At 38.8% G+C, this 21,765-nt stretch overlaps 2 protein-coding genes and 2 pseudogenes across 17 annotated transcripts in view; 1 reads left to right on the top strand and 3 right to left on the bottom strand.

Annotated features, from left to right (window-relative positions):
- LOC145469112 (uncharacterized) overlaps nt 1-21,765 on the bottom strand; it is a 57,790-nt gene that overhangs the window by 27,091 nt on the left and 8,934 nt on the right. For 9 of the 15 annotated variants that reach the window (XM_081452779.1, XM_081452777.1, XM_081452775.1 and 6 more), the window contains 4 exons: nt 21,702-21,752; nt 13,185-13,910; nt 2,845-2,937; nt 2,099-2,236 (listed from right to left, as the gene is read on the bottom strand). In XM_081452779.1, the coding sequence (XP_081308905.1) occupies nt 2,099-2,236; nt 2,845-2,937; nt 13,185-13,910; nt 21,702-21,752 (1,008 nt within the window). The remainder of the gene's footprint in view (nt 1-2,098; nt 2,237-2,844; nt 2,938-13,184; nt 13,911-21,701; nt 21,753-21,765) is intronic. The other 6 variants (XM_081452776.1, XM_081452787.1, XM_081452781.1 and 3 more) reach the window with 3 other exon arrangements.
- LOC145469140 (uncharacterized) lies at nt 6,299-10,887 on the bottom strand (annotated as a pseudogene).
- On the top strand, nt 11,105-13,072 carry LOC145469119 (uncharacterized). Its single transcript, XM_081452797.1, has one exon. It carries the CDS (start codon nt 11,105-11,107, stop codon nt 12,548-12,550), a length of 1,446 nt encoding a protein of 481 aa, XP_081308923.1. The 3' UTR covers nt 12,551-13,072.
- On the bottom strand, nt 18,655-19,436 carry LOC145469134 (uncharacterized; annotated as a pseudogene). Its single transcript, XR_014042282.1, has 2 exons — nt 19,157-19,436; nt 18,655-19,074 (listed from the first exon to the last, which is right to left on the bottom strand). The product of XR_014042282.1 is annotated as an uncharacterized LOC145469134 (transcript).

A 21,765-nucleotide genomic window follows, 5' to 3' on the forward strand; every position in this document is an offset into this window, starting at 1 on the left:
TAGAATCAATTTTCAAGAAGCCCTTGCACCGTGCATCCAAGCGTTTGCAAGGCACGATAATTCGTCTTCAGAAGTATGACCTGGAGGTGGGATACGAGAAGGGAAGCAAGATGTTTCTGGCCGATACCCTCTCGAGAGCATTTCTCCCTGCCGGTGAGCAAGACGAGAATGAGTTCGAGACAATCAACATGATGAAGTATCTGCCCGTATCGGAAGAAAGGCTTCTGCAGATTCAGCGAGATACCGAAGCAGATGACTCTCTTCAAGTGCTGAAAGCTGCGATTCAGGAGGGCTGGCCAGAGCATAAGAGTAACGTGCCTAGTGTCATTTCTCCTTACTTCAACATGCGTGATGAGATGTCGATCCAGGATGGTCGCATCTTTAAGGGAGAACGCGTCGTGGTTGCACGAGCGTCGACGAGTGAGCTGTTAAGACAAATTCACAACTCACATCTTGGGGTTAATGGCTGTCTAAACAGAGCCTGTGACTGTCTCTATTGGCCCGGGATGACAGCTGGCAATGAGTGGCTGCAGATTTGTTTCAGCTTGAAGGAAAAACCTACTTAGTCACGTCAGATTATTACAGCAATTTCTTTGAACTGGACCATTTACGGTCTCCTTCGTCGGTGTGTGTCATCCGAAAGGTAAAGGCCCACTTTACGCGCCACAGCATTCCCGAGCAGCTGGTGATAGATAACGGTTCACAATTTACGTCACGCGATTTCCTGAAATTCGCGAAAGACTGGGACTTTGAACATCTGACAAGCAGTCTACACCACAGCCAAGGAAATGGTCAAGTAGAGAGTGCAGTGAAGGAGGCTAAGAAAATTCTCAGAAAGTGCAAGTCCAGTGGATCGGATGCTTTTCTAGCCTTACTCGATCATCGTAACACCCCATCTGCCGGTATCCAAATTAGTCCAGCACAGCGCCTCTTAAACAGAAGGGCTAGAAGTCTACTACCAATGACAGCTAACCTGCTCGCACCACAGGCAGTTCCAGACAATGAGCGGTGCCAAGCCAAGCTTGAACAGCGCAAACAGCGACAAGCTCAGTATTACAACAGAGGGGCTATTGATCTGGATCCGTTAAAGAGAGGAGATACTGCGAGACTGAAACCGTTCCAGTTGGGCAAGCGCGAATGGCAGAAAGGAATTGTACGAAAGCGACTGGATGAGAGATCGTACGAGGTTGAGACGCCTTACAATGTTGTGCGTCGCAACCGTGTTCACCTACGTTTGACAAATAAGCCATCACCGCCATTAACAGACGAGATGCCTAATGAGATATCTGCTGAGGTATCAGAGGTGCCCGCTCCCTCTTTTGCACAGTCGTACGAGTCGCAGACTAGTTCTTCTGGAGAAGTTAGTCTACCCACGTCAAGTCAAGGAAGTTCGTCTCCGAGTGGCTCGGAAGTTCCTTCAGCTGCAGTGACGTCACCACCCAAGCTGGTGCTTAGACGATCAGCGCGTCAGCGACGTCCACCAAAACACTTAAATGACTTTGTTTTGACATGAAGCCATGAACACTAAGAACACTTGGAACACTAAGACCTTTAGCGCGTTATCACAGAGCTCAGTTACTTTCTTTATCAATTCATGCTTATTCGTATTGTGTATTTATAGGCTAGTTTTCTTTTCCTTATCTATAAAAGGGAGGGTGTTATAATATGCATTAACACGTGCCTCTAGGGACCTGTTCCCGCGGTGCTTTAGTTTATTTAGTATTCTGTTATAGCTTGAAGTTCAGTTGTAATCGTGTCAAGTTCGAGTAAAGTGTATTTCGTTTTACTCCATTTGTGTCCTTCGTAATATTACAGTATCTACTCGCACCCATGTATTATTCTCTATTTATCCTCTCATGGAGAGCTCGTGATATTACACTTTCATGGAAAGCATGGCCCCCTGTGACTGCAATAAATTCGAAGTAAATGTGCTAGCGAGGCATTTTGGTTAAAACAGCGTCCCTTCGATTGCCTTGCAATCGCAGTCAAGAACGCAACAATGTATGCTTTAATTTTTGGCTTAAACTTCCATTAAACAGTGCTTGAACAAATCAGCCAGCTCCTCTTCCATATTTTACCCATAAAAAAAAACACAAACCTAGTTTTCCCTCTTTGGTCTTTGGACTTACGCAAGGATCACTATTGGAATGAGACAATTTTCCATTGTCTTTCTTAGGTAGAACAATCGAGGGAAGACTGAAACGCCTTTCTTTGCTCTGCAGCTGATTAATGGGTTCTGAAAAGAAAAAAAAATATGAGTAACAGTAACATGCATTCATGTGTATGTTTAGGAAGTAAGGGCTGTGAAAGACGCACCTAATGCAAGACCCATTTGATGTCCTAAAGTTCTGTTTTCTTGAGAGAAAAGTGACTGCTTAACAAAGAGTCTTTTACCCCATTCACACCAGCAAAACATGGTTTGTTTAACTGGGTCTAAGTAAATCTAAATCAGAAAAAGAGAACTTAAAAACTGAATTTTCCATATGTTTCAAGTAATTTGAAGTTGATGAACATCCGTTTACGCAGCTACTACCGAGAAAAAACTGTAAACAGTGTTTCACAAAACAGCTTTAAAACATGTTTAAACTTTGGTGCAAATGGGGTATTGGCTTTTTTTCTGGCCTGATGCTATACTACTGGAGGGTGACTCATCCCCCCTCCACCCTGCCAACATTTGTTCAGGTTTCCTTGACACTGTACCAGTGTCAATTTGTACTTCTTGGTGGAGAGACTATTAAGTATTCTACAAGCACAGGACAGTAACATGAAATTACCTGCATGGGTTTGGTACTACGCCTCTCTTCCAGGATGGTAGAACTACAGAGCTAAAACAGAGATACTCACCAGTTTGAATATTAGTTCTTCTTTCCCTCTTCTCATCTTGCTCGGAAGGCTGTTTGTTTCTGCAGCTCTGTTTTGCAGTAGTGTTTCGGCTTTCTGTAAAGATTTAAAAAGCTCTTTTAGTTTGTAGGACCCTCTAAAGTTAGTCATCATCTACATATTATGAGTCTCATAATAATAGATATGTGCTGCGTCTTATAATAATAGATATGTGCTGAGTCTCACAATAATAGATATGTGCTGAGTCTCATAATAATAGATATGTGCTGAGTCTCACAATAATAGATATGTGCTGAGTCTCATAATAATAGGTATGTACTGAGTCTCATAATAATAGGTATGTACTGAGTCTCACAATAATAGATATGTACTGAGTCTCACAATAATAGATATGTGCTGAGTCTCATAATAATAGAATGTGCTGAGACTCATAATAATAGAATGTGCTGAGTCTCATAATAACAGATATGTACTGAGTCTCATAATAATAGAATGTGCCGAGTCTCATAATAATAGATATGTACTGAGTCTCATAATAACAGATATGTGCTGAGTCTCATAATAACAGATATGTGCTGAGTCTCATAATAATAGATATGTGCTGAGTCTCATAATAATAGATATGTGCTGAGTCTCATAATAATAGATCTGTGCTGAGTCTCACAATAATAGATATGTACTGAGTCTCATAATAATAGATAAGTACTGAGTCTCATAATAATAGATATGTGCTGAGTCTCATAATAATAGATATGTACTGAGTCTCATAATGATAGATATGTGCTGAGTCTCATAATAATAGATATGTACTGAGTCTCATAATAATAGATAAGTACTGAGTCTCATAATAATAGATATGTACTGAGTCTCATAAGAACAGATATGCACTGAGTCTCATTATAATAGATAGTGCTGAGTCTCATAATAATAGATATGTACTGAGTCTCGTAATAATAGATATGTACTGAGTCTCATAATAACAGATATGTGCTGAGTCTCATTATAATAGATATGTGTTGAGTCTCATAATAATAGATATGTACTGAGTCTCAAAATAATAGATATGTACAAGTCATTCATTAAAAGTGCTACTTCCAATACATCACTTGTTGGCAACATTAAACTCTAATTATTGAAAAAGCTTGAATAAAGGAAACTTAACAAAGTTTGCCACAATTATTACCCAATAAAAATGGAAGTGCACTGTCACTCTGTTTTAATTCCTATAAGACGTGCCAATCAAATGATGTATACATAAAAAGTACTAGTTAATAAATTAATTGTAAGCAGCCTTATCAATAGAAATGTGTTCATAGTAATTAATGTACTGTAAGCCATGTTATGTCCCACAATTTATAATATTTTCAAGGCAACGAAATCTGTGAGATAAGCAAATCTAGAGTCCCCTAATGAATATCTAGTCCATGACTAAATGATATCATACCCCTGCAAGTTAAATGTTTTTTCAGAAACCCAAAATGGCTCACGTTCATCAGGGTTGGTGTTGAATTTAAATTATCCTGTTAATAATTAATACAGGATCATGTTTTAACCATCCTTGCCTAATCAAGAGTCACTTTTTAATTAATTTGTTTGTTTACAAACAGTTTGTATTTTATTACAAGAGCATTAAGTTTGGGAGCTAAAAAGCCAAATGCATTACATTTTCTTATCATGTTTGTATCAATTGTGATTTTAAAGGCTGGCACGAGTCAATCAGCTATGTTCTGTTACTTTGACATTTTAGCAACCAATTTTTTACTTTCAGGGTAAATTTGAGCCAATGAAAAGTAAATTTAGTTAAGTTAACCAAGGTCAAGTTAGCTGATGGTAAATGACTAGAAAAAAGGGGTCAAATCCAAGGGAAATCAGATTTTCTTCGAGTTAGTGAAAGGTTGGAGTTAACCAGGTTTGAGTTAGCTGAGTTCAACTGTAAACCAATTACCTTACTGGTCAGTAACTAACCACCACCTGAGATTAAGACTCCTTAATGATTAAGACAATCAATTCTATAGACCCCTTACTATAAGTCCAATAAAGTCCATTATAATTTTGGAAAGAAGAAGTATGTATATATAAAGCGGCCAAACATACATGTGTTAATTTGTATCATGGAAGAACTAATCACAGCTCTAACAATATGACCTCCTCAACTAACACCAAATAAGGAAACTAGCAATGGATTCCATCTTAATTCCTAGTCTACTTGGCTTATCTGGGTCTCAAGCACTTACTGGCACATCTGAATTTGGTTCCTGCCTTTTTTCTTAGTATTTACAGGTTTGTAAAATTAACTTGGCTTAATTAATAAGCCTTAATTGGATATTTTTAAGGCATTCCTCTAGATACTTCATCTAGATCTCTGAGACTACTTTTATAACCCTAAATGCGAAGTTTCCAATTTATCAAATGAAGAACCCTTAAAATTCCTGGCAAAGAGTAAGTAAGAAAAATGGCAAAATAAAATACTAATTCTTTCCTTTAGGAAAGGGGAAGGAAAGGAGAAAGGGAAAGAAGAGTTGTGCTGCCAAAAATCAAAGTAAAATAACACATATTCCACTTATCCTAGAAATTGAGATAATGTAATAAATGTAATAAAGCTTTGAAAGATTCCCTATTTTAAAGATCCCCCATTTTACAGATTCCTCATTTTACAGATTCCTCATTTTACAGATTCCTCATTTTACAGATTCCCCATTTTACAGATTCCCTATTTTAAGTTCCACATTTTAAAGATTCTCCATTTTAAAGATTCCGCATTCCTCCATTCCCCCGTTCCCAGTTCCCTGTTTTAAAGATAGCCCCAATTTCACCATTTGCATGTGCCCAGCTCCTTTAATGCGCCACAATTGTACTTTTTATTCCAAACATATAGACACAATTGAATACTTCACTACCTCAATTGCAAGGGCACAAAATATAATTTCTAGTGAAAAAAATCATCTTCTTGAATAGTAGCAACATTTCATAGGGTCGGTAAGAAAAATATACTGCGGTGGAATTTAACTGGTCACCATCCTGTTTTTTACAAGGGGCAATAATTTTTGTACTACATCATGGGTGAATTCACTTTTTCTTGTGATTCTTCTTTGAAGATGAAGTAAGAAATTATCTTTGACATTGTTTAACAAGGTCAAATACATCTCACGCATAGAATACACAAGGAAAATCTGGGTAGTAATCAAAGGCCTGTTGGTTAACCTCTTAAAAGCAGCTGGGCAAAGTTGCCTTCACAGCCAGTCAACTTGCCCAGTGCCCGGTCTCAACTTATTGCTATAGTTATCATTATCAATAACGATTTCTTAAAGCATAAACAAGCGAATATTAACGTTAAAAGCCGACATTTCGGCGTCATCGTGACACCATTCTCAAGGCAAAGTGAACAAATAATGCGATATCGATGATTGATTTCTATAGTCTCTACAAATTAACATAATAACAAAGGATCACAAATTCTTCAAGTGAATACCTTTGCGCGACTCGAATCTGTTTGCACGTTTAGGGATGGTTTAAGTTTTCTTATAAAAAGCATCTCCTTAATTAGGCAATCAAATTTGTTAGTACATTTGGCAAGCACGTGAAATTGTTCTGAAAGACAAGGTGGTACGTTCAAATTATGTTCGCTGAAGTAATGTTTACAAATTGACGACGATTTTTGTTTGTGTCCATCAACGCGTTCGTGGAGGTGGCCGCGAGTGTAACCAACATATCCTGCATCACACAGGTTACATTGAAATTTATAAACTACACATTGTTGGTTAACAGTGGCTGGCTTGACTTGTCGAACTTTAAGGTCTTGGTTGAGTTTTCTGCTGACGAACACGGGCTGAATGGTGGTATTGATTTTTGGGCTAAGCTCTGTGAGGGGTGTCTACAAAACGAAGACCTAAGACCTAAGACCTAAGACCTAAGACCCAAAAACGAAGACTTGTTTTTTCGCAGGCCTATCAAACCACAGACAGTCAAACCGGGTCAACGCTTTTCTTCAGACAACAACTGACGCGAAATTAATGGGGTCTTCGTTTTGTAGATAAGGCCGGCTCGAACTACAAAACGAAGACCCTCGCTAAATTGCTTTGTTCGTTGTCAGCTGACGCGGAATCAATGGGGTCTTCGTTTTGTAGATAAGACCAGCTCGAACTACAAAACGAAGACCCTCGCTTAAATGCTTTTTTTGTGTCATCTGACGCGGAATCAATGGGGTCTTCGTTTTGTAGATAAGACCGGGTCGAACTACAAAACGAAGACCCTCGCTTAAATGCTGTCTTTGTGTCAGCTGACGCAGAATCAATGGGGTCTTCGTTTTGTAGATAAGACCGGGTGGAACTACAAAACGAAGACCCTCGCTTAAATGCTTTTTTTGTGTCATCTGACGTGGAATCGATGGGGTCTTCGTTTTGTAGATAAGACCGGGTGGAACTACAAAATGAAGACCCTCGCTTAAATGTTTTCTTTGTGTCATCCGACGCAGAATCAGTGGGGTCTTCGTTTTGTATATAAGACCAGCTTGAACTACAAAACGAAGACCCTCGCTTAAATGCTTTGTTCGTTGTCAGCTGACACAAAATCAATTGAGGGGGTCTTCGTTTCGTAGATAAGGCCAGTTCGAACTACAAAACGAAGACCCTCACTTAAATGCTTTCTTCTTTGTCAGCTGACGCGAAATCAATGGGGTCTTCGTTTTGTAGATAAGACCGGCTGGAACTATAAAACGAAGACCATCGTGTAAATGCTTTGTTCGTTGTCAGCTGACTCGAAATGGGTTCTTGTATAATGTCGACAGTTTTTATCGGCTAATCCCCTGTAGAACCCACTTCTTGACAGTAATTGGAAAACAGTAAAAAATAGAATAAAATAATGTAAACTTGCACACCTTCGGGGACGGTATGGACGCAAAACCATCGCCGCCCCCAATTTCAAAGGGAAGACCCTCTTTAAAATAAAGAAAATCAAATACTGTTTTATTTGCAATTGGAGGAAAACGTACAAACAGAGAGACTTTCTGCGATTCCCAATAGAATTTACAAACGGTTAATCTTCATATTTATAGCTGAATAACATTAACAACGATCAAAATGGACACCAATTAAATGAAATAATTAGCTGACTCCCTTTCTATCCCTTTTAATACATTTGTATTGAAATGCAGGCATGCTTGTTTGTAAAAATAAGGCATGACCTAGAATATTTTGCGTATATATGATTTATAAAACATAAATTCGAATAATAACCACGAGTTCGCGGTATTCAGTACCTGCAGGAGGAAGTAATTCAATCACGTGTCAACACTACGCCAGTATTAAAGGATTTGTAATCAAGAACCGTTCTATTGCGATCTTTCCTTGATTTCTTTCTGATGAAATCTAGATGGGCTGAGAGAATCGACTTAAAAGCGGCTACTGCTAGGGAATGTTTGCAGATGTTGTCATAATAATAACCACGAGTTCGCGGTCATTTTGTCGAGTTCGTGGTTAATACGTAGAGAAGTTTTGAAGCCAGTTTCCAAGGCATAAACACTAGAATGTAGAAAAACTGCATTTTAATCTTCACATTTTGTTGGATTTACGTTTTTACGTTATAGGTATTCGCTTTGTTCCTGTTGTCAATACATATCACGAAATGAAAAGGAAATGAAATTGATCTCTATATATTGCGTAGTTTTTCGAGTTATTTGATTATCTTTCAATTTTTTTTGCTGAATTTGTTCCAGTTCAAATTTACGTTTTATAAATCATATATACGCAAAATATTCTAGGTCATGCCTTATTTTTACAAACAAGCATGCCTGCATTTCAATACAAATGTATTAAAAGGGATAGAAAGGGAGTCAGCTAATTATTTCATTTAATTGGTGTCCATTTTGATCGTTGTTAATGTTATTCAGCTATAAATATGAAGATTAACCGTTTGTAAATTCTATTGGGAATCGCAGAAAGTCTCTCTGTTTGTACGTTTTCCTCCAATTGCAAATAAAACAGTATTTGATTTTCTTTATTTTAAAGAGGGTCTTCCCTTTGAAATTGGGGGCGGCGATGGTTTTGCGTCCATACTGTCCCCGAAGGTGTGCAAGTTTACATTATTTTATTCTATTTTTTACTGTTTTCCAATTACTGTCAAGAAGTGGGTTCTACAGGGGATTAGCCGATAAAAACTGTCGACATTATACAAGAACCCATTTCGAGTCAGCTGACAACGAACAAAGCATTTACACGATGGTCTTCGTTTTATAGTTCCAGCCGGTCTTATCTACAAAACGAAGACCCCATTGATTTCGCGTCAGCTGACAAAGAAGAAAGCATTTAAGTGAGGGTCTTCGTTTTGTAGTTCGAACTGGCCTTATCTACGAAACGAAGACCCCCTCAATTGATTTTGTGTCAGCTGACAACGAACAAAGCATTTAAGCGAGGGTCTTCGTTTTGTAGTTCAAGCTGGTCTTATATACAAAACGAAGACCCCACTGATTCCGCGTCGGATGACACAAAGAAAACATTTAAGCGAGGGTCTTCATTTTGTAGTTTCACCCGGTCTTATCTACAAAACGAAGACCCCATCGATTCCGCGTCAGATGACAAAAAAAAAGCATTTAAGCGAGGGTCTTCGTTTTGTAGTTCCACCCGGTCTTATCTACAAAACGAAGACCCCATTGATTCTGCGTCAGCTGACACAAAGACAGCATTTAAGCGAGGGTCTTCGTTTTGTAGTTCGACCCGGTCTTATCTACAAAACGAAGACCCCATTGATTCCGCGTCAGATGACACAAAAAAAGCATTTAAGCGAGGGTCTTTGTTTTGTAGTTCGAGCTGGTCTTATCTACAAAACGAAGACCCCATTGATTCCGCGTCAGCTGACAACGAACAAAGCAATTTAGCGAGGGCCTTCGTTTTGTAGTTCGAGCCGGCCTTATCTACAAAACGAAGACCCCATTAATTTCGCGTCAGTTGTTGTCTGAAGAAAAGCGTTGACCCGGTTTGACTGTCTGTGGTTTGATAGGCCTGCGAAAAAACAAGTCTTCGTTTTTGGGTCTTAGGTCTTAGGTCTTCGTTTTGTAGACACCCGGTCTGTGAGACATTTTTTCACTACATTAGCAGAGACCTGATCTTTAAATGGTATGATGATTCGGATGCGGGGTGTAGTCGTGTCGGTTGATGGAATGTGCTGCTGGTCTGCTACCTTGGAATCTACGAATCGCTTGACAGCCAGATTGAATAAGTCCTTCGGGTACTTAAGCTTTAAGAAAACCGTCTCAAGTCGACCACATTCTTGTGAGAACTACAACCAGTCGGACGATATGCAGTAAGCACGATCTAACATAGTGGTAATTAGACTGCGCTTGTACCGAATGTCGACATGGCTCAGGTAGTGGAGTAAAAGGCCCGTGTTGGTTGGTTTTACGTGGACCTTGGCCTTGATTCTGGGGGCTAAGTTTAATAGTTGAACACCGATGAAAGGAAGCGAGGCATTCCGTTCCACCTCCATAGTAAACTTTGCTGATGGGTGGAAATGGTTTAACGTGTCAAGAAAAATTTTGGCTGATGCTATGTCAGGCATGATGGTAAAGGTGTCATCAACATATCATCGATAATAGGGGGGAAATTTGCAATCTTGATTGAGTTTGTCTTCAATGGAGCACATAAAAACATTGGCGAGCAGAGGACCAAGAGGGGATCCCATTGTGACCCCATCTGTTTGCTCATAGAGATTTCCATTGTACTGAAATAGTTGATTCTTAGTGGCTGCGTTGAGTAGTTCAATTAGCTGGTCTCCTGATAGGTTCAGTTCATGGTTCTTGTTGAACCAGTCATCACTGAAAGCTTTGTCAGCTAAAATCTGGATAGTTTCATCCAGTGGTACATTGGTAAATAAAGAGGTGACATCGTAAGATACTAGGATATCACCTCTGTTGATCTCAAGGCTTTGTACTTCGTTGACAAACTCAAAGGTGTCTTTAACTGTGTACTGATTGCATGAGAGTGGTTTCAATTTTTCATCCAGCCATTTAGCCAACGCGTAGTTATACGTATGCGTAGCGGAGAGAATTGGGCACATAGCAAGTTGTGCCTTATGCGTCTTCAGTAGGCCATATAAGTGTGCGAGTCTAGAACCTTTGGGACAGATGGAGTCGGCAATGGGCTTGGGTAGTACTTTAGATATGACAGCACAAATTTGCTTTTCCCGTTGTAAAAGCGGATGATAATATTTCACTGGTCTTCCTCTTGTTTTGGGTCTCTGCGTATCAACTGATCTAAATTTGCTGGTGTCATTGATGGAGCCTCCATCAATGACACCAGCAAATTCAGAACAGACGCATGAGGCACAACTTGCTATGTGCCCAATTCTCTCCGCTAGACATACATATAACTACGCGTTGGCTAAATGGCTGGATGAAAAATTGAAACCACTCTCATGCAATCAGTTCACAGTTACAGACACCTTTGAGTTTGTCAACGAAGCACAAAGCCTTGAGATCAACAGAGGTGATATCCTAGTATCTTACGATGTCACCTCTTTATTTACCAATGTACCACTGGATGAAACTATCCAGATTTTAGCTGACAAAGCTTTCAGTGATGACTGGTTCAACAAGAACCATGAACTGAACCTATCAGGAGACCAGCTAATTGAACTACTCAACGCAGCCACTAAGAATCAACTATTTCAGTACAACGGAAATCTCTATGAGCAAACAGATGGGGTCGCAATGGGATCCCCTCTTGGTCCTCTGCTCACCAATGTTTTTATGTGCTCCATTGAAGACAAACTCAATCAAGATTGCAAATTGCCCCCCTATTATCGACGATATGTTGATGACACCTTTACCATCATGCCTGACATAGCATCAGCCAAAATTTTTCTTGACATCTTAAACCATTTCCACCCATCAGCAAAGTTTACTATGGAGGTGGAACGGAATGCCTCGCTTCCTTTCATCGGTGTTCAACTATTAAACTTAGCCCCCAGAATCAAAACCAAGGTCCACGTAAAACCAACCAACACGGGCCTTTTACTCCACTACCTGAGCCACGTCGACATTCAGTACAAGCGCAGTCTAATTACCACTATGTTAGATCGTGCTTACCGCATATCGTCCGACTGGTCGTACTTCTCACAAGAATGCGATCGACTTGAGACGGTTTTCTTTAAGCTTAAGTACCCGAAGGACTTATTCAATCTGGCTGTCAAGCAATTCGTAGATTCCAAGGTAGCAGACCAGCAGCACATTCCATCAACCGACACAACTACACCCTGCATCCGAATCATCATACCATTTAAAGATCAGGTCTCTGCTAATGTAGTGAAAAAACGTCTCACAGACCTTAGCCCAAAAATCAATACCACCATTCAGCCCGTGTTCGTCAGCAGAAAACTCAACCAAGACCTTAAAGTTCGACAAGTCAAGCCAGCCACTGTTAACCAACAATGTGTAGTTTATAAATTTCAGTGTAACCTGTGTGATGCAGGATATGTTGGTTACACTCGCAGCCACCTCCATGAACGCGTTGGACACAAACAAAAATCGTCGTCAATTTGTAAACATTACTTCAGCGAACATAACTCAAACATACCACCTTGTCTTTCAGAACAATTTCACGTGCTTGCCAAATGTACTAACAAATTTGATTGCCCAATTAAGGAGATGCTTTTTATAAGAAAACTTAAACCATCCCTAAACGTGCAAACAGATTCGAGTCGCGCAAAGGTATTCACTTGAAGAATTTGTGATTCTTTTGTTATTATGTTAATTTGTAGAGACTATAGAAATCAAATCATCAATATTGCATTATTTGTTCACTTTGCCTTGGGAATGGTGTCATGATGACACCGAAACGTCGGCTTTTAACATTAGTATTTGCTTGTTTATAAGTTATCATTATCATTACTTAATGTTATCTTTATTTTAAGTATCATGTAACCCTTTAACCACCAAGTTAAGAATGACTAGCAGCTAATTTCTCCTTACAATATCACTCAGTTGAATCAAACATTAAGGTCATGAGAATAAAAGAAATGATTGCCAAGTAAGGGGGCTCTTGACTGTTTAACAAATTCTCTTTGTCAGTACCATAGGAAGTGTGTAGCTAACAACATGGAGAATATTACTAACCACTGAAGCTAGGGTGTAAATGTTAAGAAATAGAAGTCCTAATGGAGACCAGAGGAAAGACAGGAGGAGTCACAAAAAAAAGAACAGAAATTTACCCTTGAAGTTAACAAAAAAAAAAACAAAACAAAACAAACAATTAGATGGAAAGATGATCAATTCTACAAATCACTGCCAAGAAAACCTTTAGCTACATTACAAAATAGACTAGTAAAACTATAAGAATTAAGGAATGTCAGCTTACTTCTCCCTGAGGGACAAACTTTGTCAGCAGGAACTAGAGGAACAAAATGATTAGGCCCTGTTGTTTCCCAACTCCCAGTTGATGTCCACATGATTACCAGTGGGTGCATCATTGAATAACCCTCTCGAGGATGAATGACAGCATTAAAATGACTCACAAGGCTCTCTCTGCGACTTTCTGGAAAAACACTTCTTACTGGACGGTGAAAGACGGTTGCCAGCGCATGGAGATGCCAATACGAAGCCCAGGTGGAATCTTTGCAAGTTTCACATACCTCTGCTTTGAATACCTCTTCCAGACCTGTTTTGTCAAATTCCCCTGATAACTTGCTTATTCCCTTGACACCTGATTTACCTCGTATATATTCTTCTTGAAACCGAATTCTTTCTTTGATATTAGGGTCAGCTAAATAATGTGATTTGTTACACCCAAGCTCCAGCAATGTTCTCACGCGCATTTCTTGATGCTTACTTTCATCTCCATGGGCCAAAATTGATGCTGCTCGGAATAAACAATTTCCATCACCCGTGGTGCAAAGAGCAACATATTCACCATCCAATTTGCCAGTTGGTATTAGTTTCTGAGAATTTTCATCAATATCTAATGGAAAATTCTCCTTCTCATTAATAGCCAAAGGAAGAAGTTTTAATGCATTTGCCTTATTATGTAGGTCGTCAAATCCAGTTTGAGATGCTTTTTGGAGATCCTTTAGGTAACCTTTATAATCTAAGAAGAATAATGTGAAAAATTTTGATAATTTTGTAACAAATTGGGGTGGAATGGGGGGGGGGGGGAGAGGGAGGGAGGGAGACTAACTTTGCGTTAGATTAGCGAGTTCTTACTCAGAGCCATAATCTCCTGATTGAGCTAAATCTAACTCAGGAAACTTAAAAAAAATTGATAGTTTATATAGTGCTGTTGTGGCTGCTGGTAAAACTCATTTGCTGATCAATTTTACCACTGTATACCTAGTGTATATGGTGTAATGAAAGCATAACATGGTGGTCAATGTGGGAAAATTTAGTCTTAATTTTCTTATTAAAATAATTTTTTAGATACCTCAGTATAGATACCCTGTCTAATCAATACTGTTTTTTTGTGACACCATGGGAAAATATACATATATAAAAAGCAAAACAACAACAGCAATATCCATCCACAATATATAAATAAACACTGATGCACAGATGAACATGCACTGCTGTCAGGGCTTGTCATGCCACACTATGTATCGCTATAGCATATTTAAACTTTATAAGCCACCCCCTCGCACTACAATGCTGCGAAGCCACCCTATCACTAGGTTTTCTGAATAAAAGTGCCAAAATACTGACTGTAACACAAGAGCTGTACATGTATGTATCTTACTAGTAACACAGCTTATGAAAACAAAGAAACAAAAAAAAGTTACCATGCATGTACAATGAACATGAACAGGGCTGTCATTAAGTTTTGATTCGCCTGTAGCCTTGTTATCCACACCCGTAGCAAACTTGTTACTTTGTGGATGAATACACCGATTCCAGAAAAAACCGGAAATTGCATGCAAGCAAGGCTTAATAGCCCTCGAGCTTTCAAAATGGTGGACGAAATGTAGGGGAAGAACGAAAAAAATTGAATGTATGTAGGTTAGAGCTACTTGTCTGGAGCAAATGTGGTAAAGAAAAGGAAAAGAGTTGGACACAAGTGTTGTGTGGCTGCAAACTCTAATAATCAAAGCAAAAACCTACCTGATTTATCATTTCCATGACTGAGTTTCCTTCGGACAAGCCAGATAAACAAAGAAGAAAAAAGTGGGAAATACTTATGAAAAGGGGAGGTGCCTCTTTTACTTCAGTAGGAAATAATTTTTGTTGTTCTGAGCACTTCTTGCTAAGTTGTTTCAAACTGGGAAACTGGGAGTCGTACCCTCGGTTTTCCCCTGGACAAAAGTTGATGACGAATCTCTGTTTAGAGTGAAAGATGTGAGACATCTGAGTCTTGCAAAGAAAAAGTGAATACCCATCAGCTTCAATCAACTTAGGAATTAATCAGTTTTGATGCCTCTGAGGTAAACAAAAAAAGTTTCTCAAAAACAATGTTGAATGTGGAAGGACATTAGTGATTTAAATACAACCATTGATGAATTGTAAATGTTTTTTACTCTCTTAATATTTCAGCAAGATCTGGCTTTTAGGTTTAATATTTCAGAACTAGTAGTGTCCGATAAATTATTGCATGAGCCAATTTCCTGTATTTGATGTTTGGGAGCCTGTCCATTAATTATTTACCTGAAGTTTTTTAGGCTGAATTTGAAAACATAAGGTGCACAATAGACTGAAGAGAGATAATAGGTCAGACACCCAAGACCTGGAGAAGCAGGGTGAACTTTACTGAATAAAAGTCTGCCAACACATTTTAAGGCCTTGGAGGAATTTTCCTTAATGTCATGGATTTAATAGACAGCATTTACTGGCAGGAAGAAGGTTATAATCTTCATCCCTCATACATGTATGAGACCAAGTAAATCAGAACTGACAATAATTTTACCAATTTTCTAAGAAAGACTGTTTTCCAGCCATGAACCAGAACTGCAAATGTAAGAATACAAGCTGAAAAGGCTATTAGGAGAATAAATGGATGGCATAAATTTGATGGAGTAATTCCACTAAGGTTGTGTAGAGTTGTTAATCAACCCTGGGTAGTGAGCTATTTGCTTGTAAACCGGCAGAAAAAAAAGTTATCTAATTATTCTTAACACATAAATTATGTTCAATTTGTCATTTGGTAGTGAATAGGGACTTTAAGCAACGACAATGGGGACAGCGACGGGAACGCCATGAGATCAGGGAAAAGCCAAAAGGTCCACTGCGCATGACTGGTGGGAAACATGTTGACGTTCTGCGTTCGGGCCCGCCACGAGTGGAGCTGATTTCGCGTTGTCTGAAAACGTGAGTATTTGAGCTTATTCACTTTCGTTTCCTCTGCTGTGTGAACACTAAATAAACCCGTGATACTAATTTCGAAGAACTTTAATTGCTTTTTTCCTCTTGTTATGTGAGATATTTCATTTTTATGTTTTTTTATTATTTTAAAGACCCAAGATCCTGAAGCAAGTCGGCAAACATGTGAGTACCATGAAATATGTTTTTGAAAGCTTGTGTAAATAAAGACACCTTACACGCATTTCAATTGAAATTTTTTTCCATTGAGAAGCACTCAAATGGCAATATTGGTTTATTATGATGAAAATCTGAACATATTTAAAAGGGTAGACTCCATAAAAACTTGTGTAGCCGTTTTCAGATTTAGTCATAAGATCAGTGATTTACTTTAATAGGTCTTTATCAGTCGGCACACTGTTTTGTCGTAAACAATATTCTGCAGATTTTCATTTACTTTATTGTATAACTCAGATTTGCAGATATTAAAAAGGATTTGGATCTTTGGTTGTAACTGGATAATCCAGAGCCACTTTTGCCAGCGAATGTGTTCTGGTTAGTTTAGTCAGTTTGGTTCTATTTATACAAAAGGGAATTTCAAACAGCTAGCTGAGACAGAGCATTTCCTTATATTATTTAATTAAGCTGGTCTAAGCCACTTTAAGCTCGGAAACTGTAGGGTTTTGTGGCTTTTTTGATTCAGGAATTAAACGAACTCGTTGGGCTTACATCTTTTAACTCTGAAGGGTGCCCCTGTATTCTTAAGGGTGTTTTGAAGTTGCGTCATTTAAGTAACCCTTGGAAGGTGACCCTTTGTCTTTTACACTGTGAATTAACTGAAATCTATCTTATGCTATTTTTAAGGGCTACTCCAATGTACTGGACAAAAGATCTCGATCTTCTCTTAATAAGAGAAGTGTTAGCTGTTGATCCCTATAGCCAGCTGAAGGGAAGTAGAGAGAGAGCTAAATTGTGGGAAGAAATTACCATGAGCCTAAATTCAGTTTCAGCTCCTCAATTTTCAGTTACTGTGAGGTCCGTAACGGACCGAGTAAACCTGGTCCTAATAAAGAAACACAAGAAAAAGGTTTCCAAAGAAAACAAGGCCAGTGGCATAATTCCCCTGATGAGCCCTCAGAGTTTGAGTTAGGCATGGATGAAATATGTGGGAAGGCTGAGGCTGCTGAGAGGGATCAGCAAGTTATCTCTGAGGAAAGAAAAGCCAACTTTGAGAAAGAGAAAAAGCAGGTGGAAGATATGCAAGCTAAGGCTTTGGAGAAAGTAGGAGAGACGAAAAAAAGAGTGGCAGTTAGTGATAACAGTAGTGGAGAGCCTGAGAAAAAAGAAAAAAGAGCCAGAAGATCTGGAACAGAGGCCATAGCTTATCTTAGGAGAAATCTGCAAAGGAATTCCAAATCAGGCAAGAAGAATTACAAATAAGAAAAGAGAAGCAGTGTGCCCAAGCAAAGCATCAAGAGCAAATGACACAGCAACTGATCCAACAACAAGAGCATCAGCAAGATACGTTTGCTAACCTACAGCAGCAGTAAAATCAGCAGCTACAACAGTTAAGCCAGATGCAAATGGCTATGCTGCAACAACAACAGCAGCAAAGCCAGGCTCTCATAGCAGTACTGCAGGAGTTTGCCAAGAAGAAGTAGACTGAAGCTCTAGAATAATGCACCAGTCATTTGAACCCCTTCCCCATCCCCCCGCCCCCCCTCGAAAGCCCTGTCTTGCAGGGAAAAAATTCAGGGTGAACTCAACCACCCTCTAAACATCAAGCACAATTCATTAAATAGATTATACTTTTTAACAACTGGAGCTCTCACAGGATTTTTTTCATACCACTGAAGCCAAGGTTCAAAATTACTTATTTATTTCTCCACGAGTGAAATCCCCACTAAACTCCCTCTCAGTGGTACATTCCCTGAATACCGGGGAACCTAAATCGAGTGAAAATGAGGTGAAAACCCCCGCTTTGCCCTGGTTATTCCCCAATGGAGGGGGGAGGTTCAAATGACTGGTACATACAAACTTTACTGTTGGGTTCATACTGATATGTTAAATATTTAGTTTTGTATAGAAAAAAAGCCAAAGTTTGTTCTTCTTCCTTTGGCGCAGTTATTACAAATGTTGATGTTAATAGTAACTGTTGGAAATGACTTTGGCACGTGCCTGCTGTAAGTCTCTGGATTTAGCCATGTTCTCTAGGGTACTTCATTTTAAAGATAGAAAATAGTCTCTTAATTTGAAGGAAAATGCACACTACTTCACAATACTTGTATTTTGTTTAAGTCAGATTTATTGCATAAACTGAGATGACTAACTAATCGGTTTCTTTGCATGACCATGACTACCTGAAAGGGGTACTAACATTGGTGCTGACCATGGGTGCTGGATAAAGGGCCACAAACACCTCTACTAGGGGGAGGGGTACATGGATATAACACTGATGGTTAAGAGCAAAGGGTTTCTTGGGTTCAAAATGTTCTTGCGCATTTTCTCTGTATTTTTCTTACACATAGTACAATGTTCTTATCAGTTGACTAAGCAAAGTACTCCTCTAATGTGGGAGGATCCAATTCAAAAAAATCAGCAGTTGTATTGCCATATAAGCATGTTAATGCATTTCTTAGTAGAGTACAAACAATATACATATTTCCTACTCTATAGACAAGCCAATCATGATGTTTCTTTTGAAATCAACAAACGTGAAGTACTCAACTATATCTCCAAATAACCATTCCACAGGGACTCAAACAGAGCTCATGGCCTTATTGAAATTTACCATTTGTGGGGTGAGTACCATGTTTCTAAAAGGGGCCTGAAGGTGTACCCTCATTGGATAAGCTGGGTCTCCATAAACACACAGGGGATGATGCACAGGCCCGGGTATAAAAGCATACGTTGCATGTCCTGAAGAAGATTCGAGTCTGCTAGCATGCCAGCGTCATGTCGCCTACCCTCTAGATAAAAAAAGAACACAGAAAACAAATATTAGGATTGGGAATTTTACCAAACGGTCATTTAGTATGTAATTTCCCTTACCTACTGGTCCATGCATGTTTCCAATAAGGCCGTTTGGAAGTGCCACGGACTGAAATTTTATCCCATGAACCCTTTTGTGGCCATTATATACGATTCTTTGATTTTCACCAGGCTTACTTATTGGTCTCACTGTTCCATCATTGAAACCAAAACAGTTATCCAAGGGAGATCCCTTGGCTGTTATGGCATGGCTATATCTTTCCAGTACATAGGGGTCGAGTATGCTATCATTCCACTCCAAAATTCGGTGGCTGTGTGACTGGCAGATGTAGTCTATCATGTAGTTGAGGTTAGGGTTAGGGTTAGGGTTAGGGTTCTTTGATAGTACTCCATCATTTCGGGAATCTCCAATACGTCAGCGAGAAAAATCAGGGTATGAATCGTAAGGCAGGTCGAGATTATTAGACTGGTTTAAATCATACAAGAGTAGAAGTTTGTCATCGTTTAGCACACCGTCAATGTAGCATATCAAGAGTTGATCTCGAACTTCTTTCAATGATAAACAGAGGACGAACATTAATAAGGTCAATAAACTTGACAGTGCAGAAACCACGCGTTGCGACAGCGCTGCTTAATGTTTAAGAATTCCTGCCACAATGGCATTCTCTCCCCAGTCTTCTCACAGGTTTCAGGGTCCCCATCGCTGTCCGCGTTCCTGCTGCTTAAAGTCCCTAATGTAAACAGAGTATGTGATATTGTTCATCAGTGGTAATTAAATATTTGGTGATTTCTACCGTACTGAAATTGTGCATTTTGTGGCTTCATGTTCTATTTCTGGCACAGGGTGTAACATAGAAAACCACATGGTAGAGCTGGTGTATAATTGACTAATAACATAAAAGTACAATTGAATTTGACCTCATTGAGAATTTCCTACATTGCATGATCTTTTAGATTCCCAATTGTTTTGAACTATTTTGAAATATTTATTCAAATATTCATTACAAGAGAAAAACTAGAAGTAGCTGAATTCTCTCATATTAATTAGATCCTGGACAAACTTATTGGAACTTCGATATACATTATTTATTCTGACTTTAGCAATAATCACATCTTGTAAGGCCATCTCTAAGCATTAGGTAAGACAATTCATATATAATATATTTATCATAAATTGTTCAATATTCTTTAGCATCTGACCTTCCACCATTCTATTTATTAAAAATTTTCAGTTCCAATTTATAGCCAGGACATTCCAAAGTCTGTTCACAACAAAAAGTATTTGTTGTACATTGTACATCATAAACTGAAGTACATATGACTCTTACCTTGTTTACTTTCAAACCAGTATCAAACATTTTGCACATTGATTTTATAAAAAAAAAAGCAATCTTTCAGGGTCTCACCATCCATATGCATAACAATGACATTCCTAGCTTAAATGATTTCCTGGAGATTGCTCTTACTTGGGTCTGTAACCAGCTCAGCTGGGGGCCCCCAAAATTTCCCTTTTCTCTTGAACAAAAAACAGCATTTTGTTACTTGCACCTTCGTCCATCCCTGTTGATGCATTATTTCAGTGTACTTGTCCATTACTAGCTAGTTGCTAATATATATTCTAGGTCATCTTTCATGGCATATGACTGCAGATACATGTAGTCTTTGTTACACTGTAGTACACTTCATTGGTATTTTTATTGGTGATTTGACTGATGAATCAGCTTTGTGATTGCGTCCTACCCTGCAACGCATTGATGCTGTCACTGTATACCGAACCCTTGCTTACACCATTCTTGGCGAGTAAATCGTGGTCTTGTTTGAAACTCTGATTAGCATCGTTTGAACTGAAGGATTTCTCTTTATTCTCTAACACCGATTGTTAATTTATGAAGAGAGACTGGATGTTCTCTAACTTGAGAAGACTGAAGTCGTCAGTGAAAAGTGTTTTGTTGCAATACTCCTGATATCCGGCACAATTTTTAAATTTACTTCAGTATGTTCTTTCAAGCTCTTGCTTCACAATCAGTTTTACTACTTTAAGCTAGCTTTAGAAAAGCTATTCTTCGGGTCAGGGTCATGAATTTTTAAAATTTTCATTTCATTCAAATTCTTTTTCCTAAACCAACCATGAACAAAGTTCTTTTAGGCAATAAAAATGGTGAGAACAGGTTCTTTTTGTGCATATTAGAGATTGAGACAATCGAAGGATGGAAACATACCTGTCCTAAAGTCCCTTTATTTTCCCCCTTTGATTTATATGGCGACTTTTAAGCCAGAATTTCAATTGGCTGAGTGTCAATTTTTCAATCTGTTCTTCGCTCACACTGAAGCCGTGAATATCATCGCAAGAGAGATTGGCCTTTCTTCTTCGTTCGCCATGTTGCTTTGAATATTTATCGCGAGGGCTATTAAGCCTCGTTTCGGTGCAACTTCTGTTTTTTTTTTCTGGAATCGGTGTATTCTATCAACAACTGCAGGCAATTTCACCCATAGCATCAAGGGAAAATCAAGCATGTATATACTCAGCTGTAACTGGTGTTACAGGTTATGGCCCTTAATGACAGCCCTGCATGAACACCAGTAGCACTTCCTAAAACTTTCCTACCTGGAGGATTTGTTTCTTTGTTGTCACCATCTGGTGGAATGCTTCTTTCTGCTAAAAATTAATA

This window comes from Orbicella franksi, chromosome 15 (genome assembly GCF_964199315.1).
Source record: "Orbicella franksi chromosome 15, jaOrbFran1.1, whole genome shotgun sequence".
Classification (NCBI taxonomy): Eukaryota; Metazoa; Cnidaria; class Anthozoa; order Scleractinia; family Merulinidae; genus Orbicella; species Orbicella franksi.

Bases quoted from the DNA above. Each gene is read 5' to 3' on its own strand.
- LOC145469119 (XM_081452797.1), top strand. From the start codon at position 11,105: ATGGAGCCTCCATCAATGACACCAGCAAATTCAGAACAGACGCATGAG.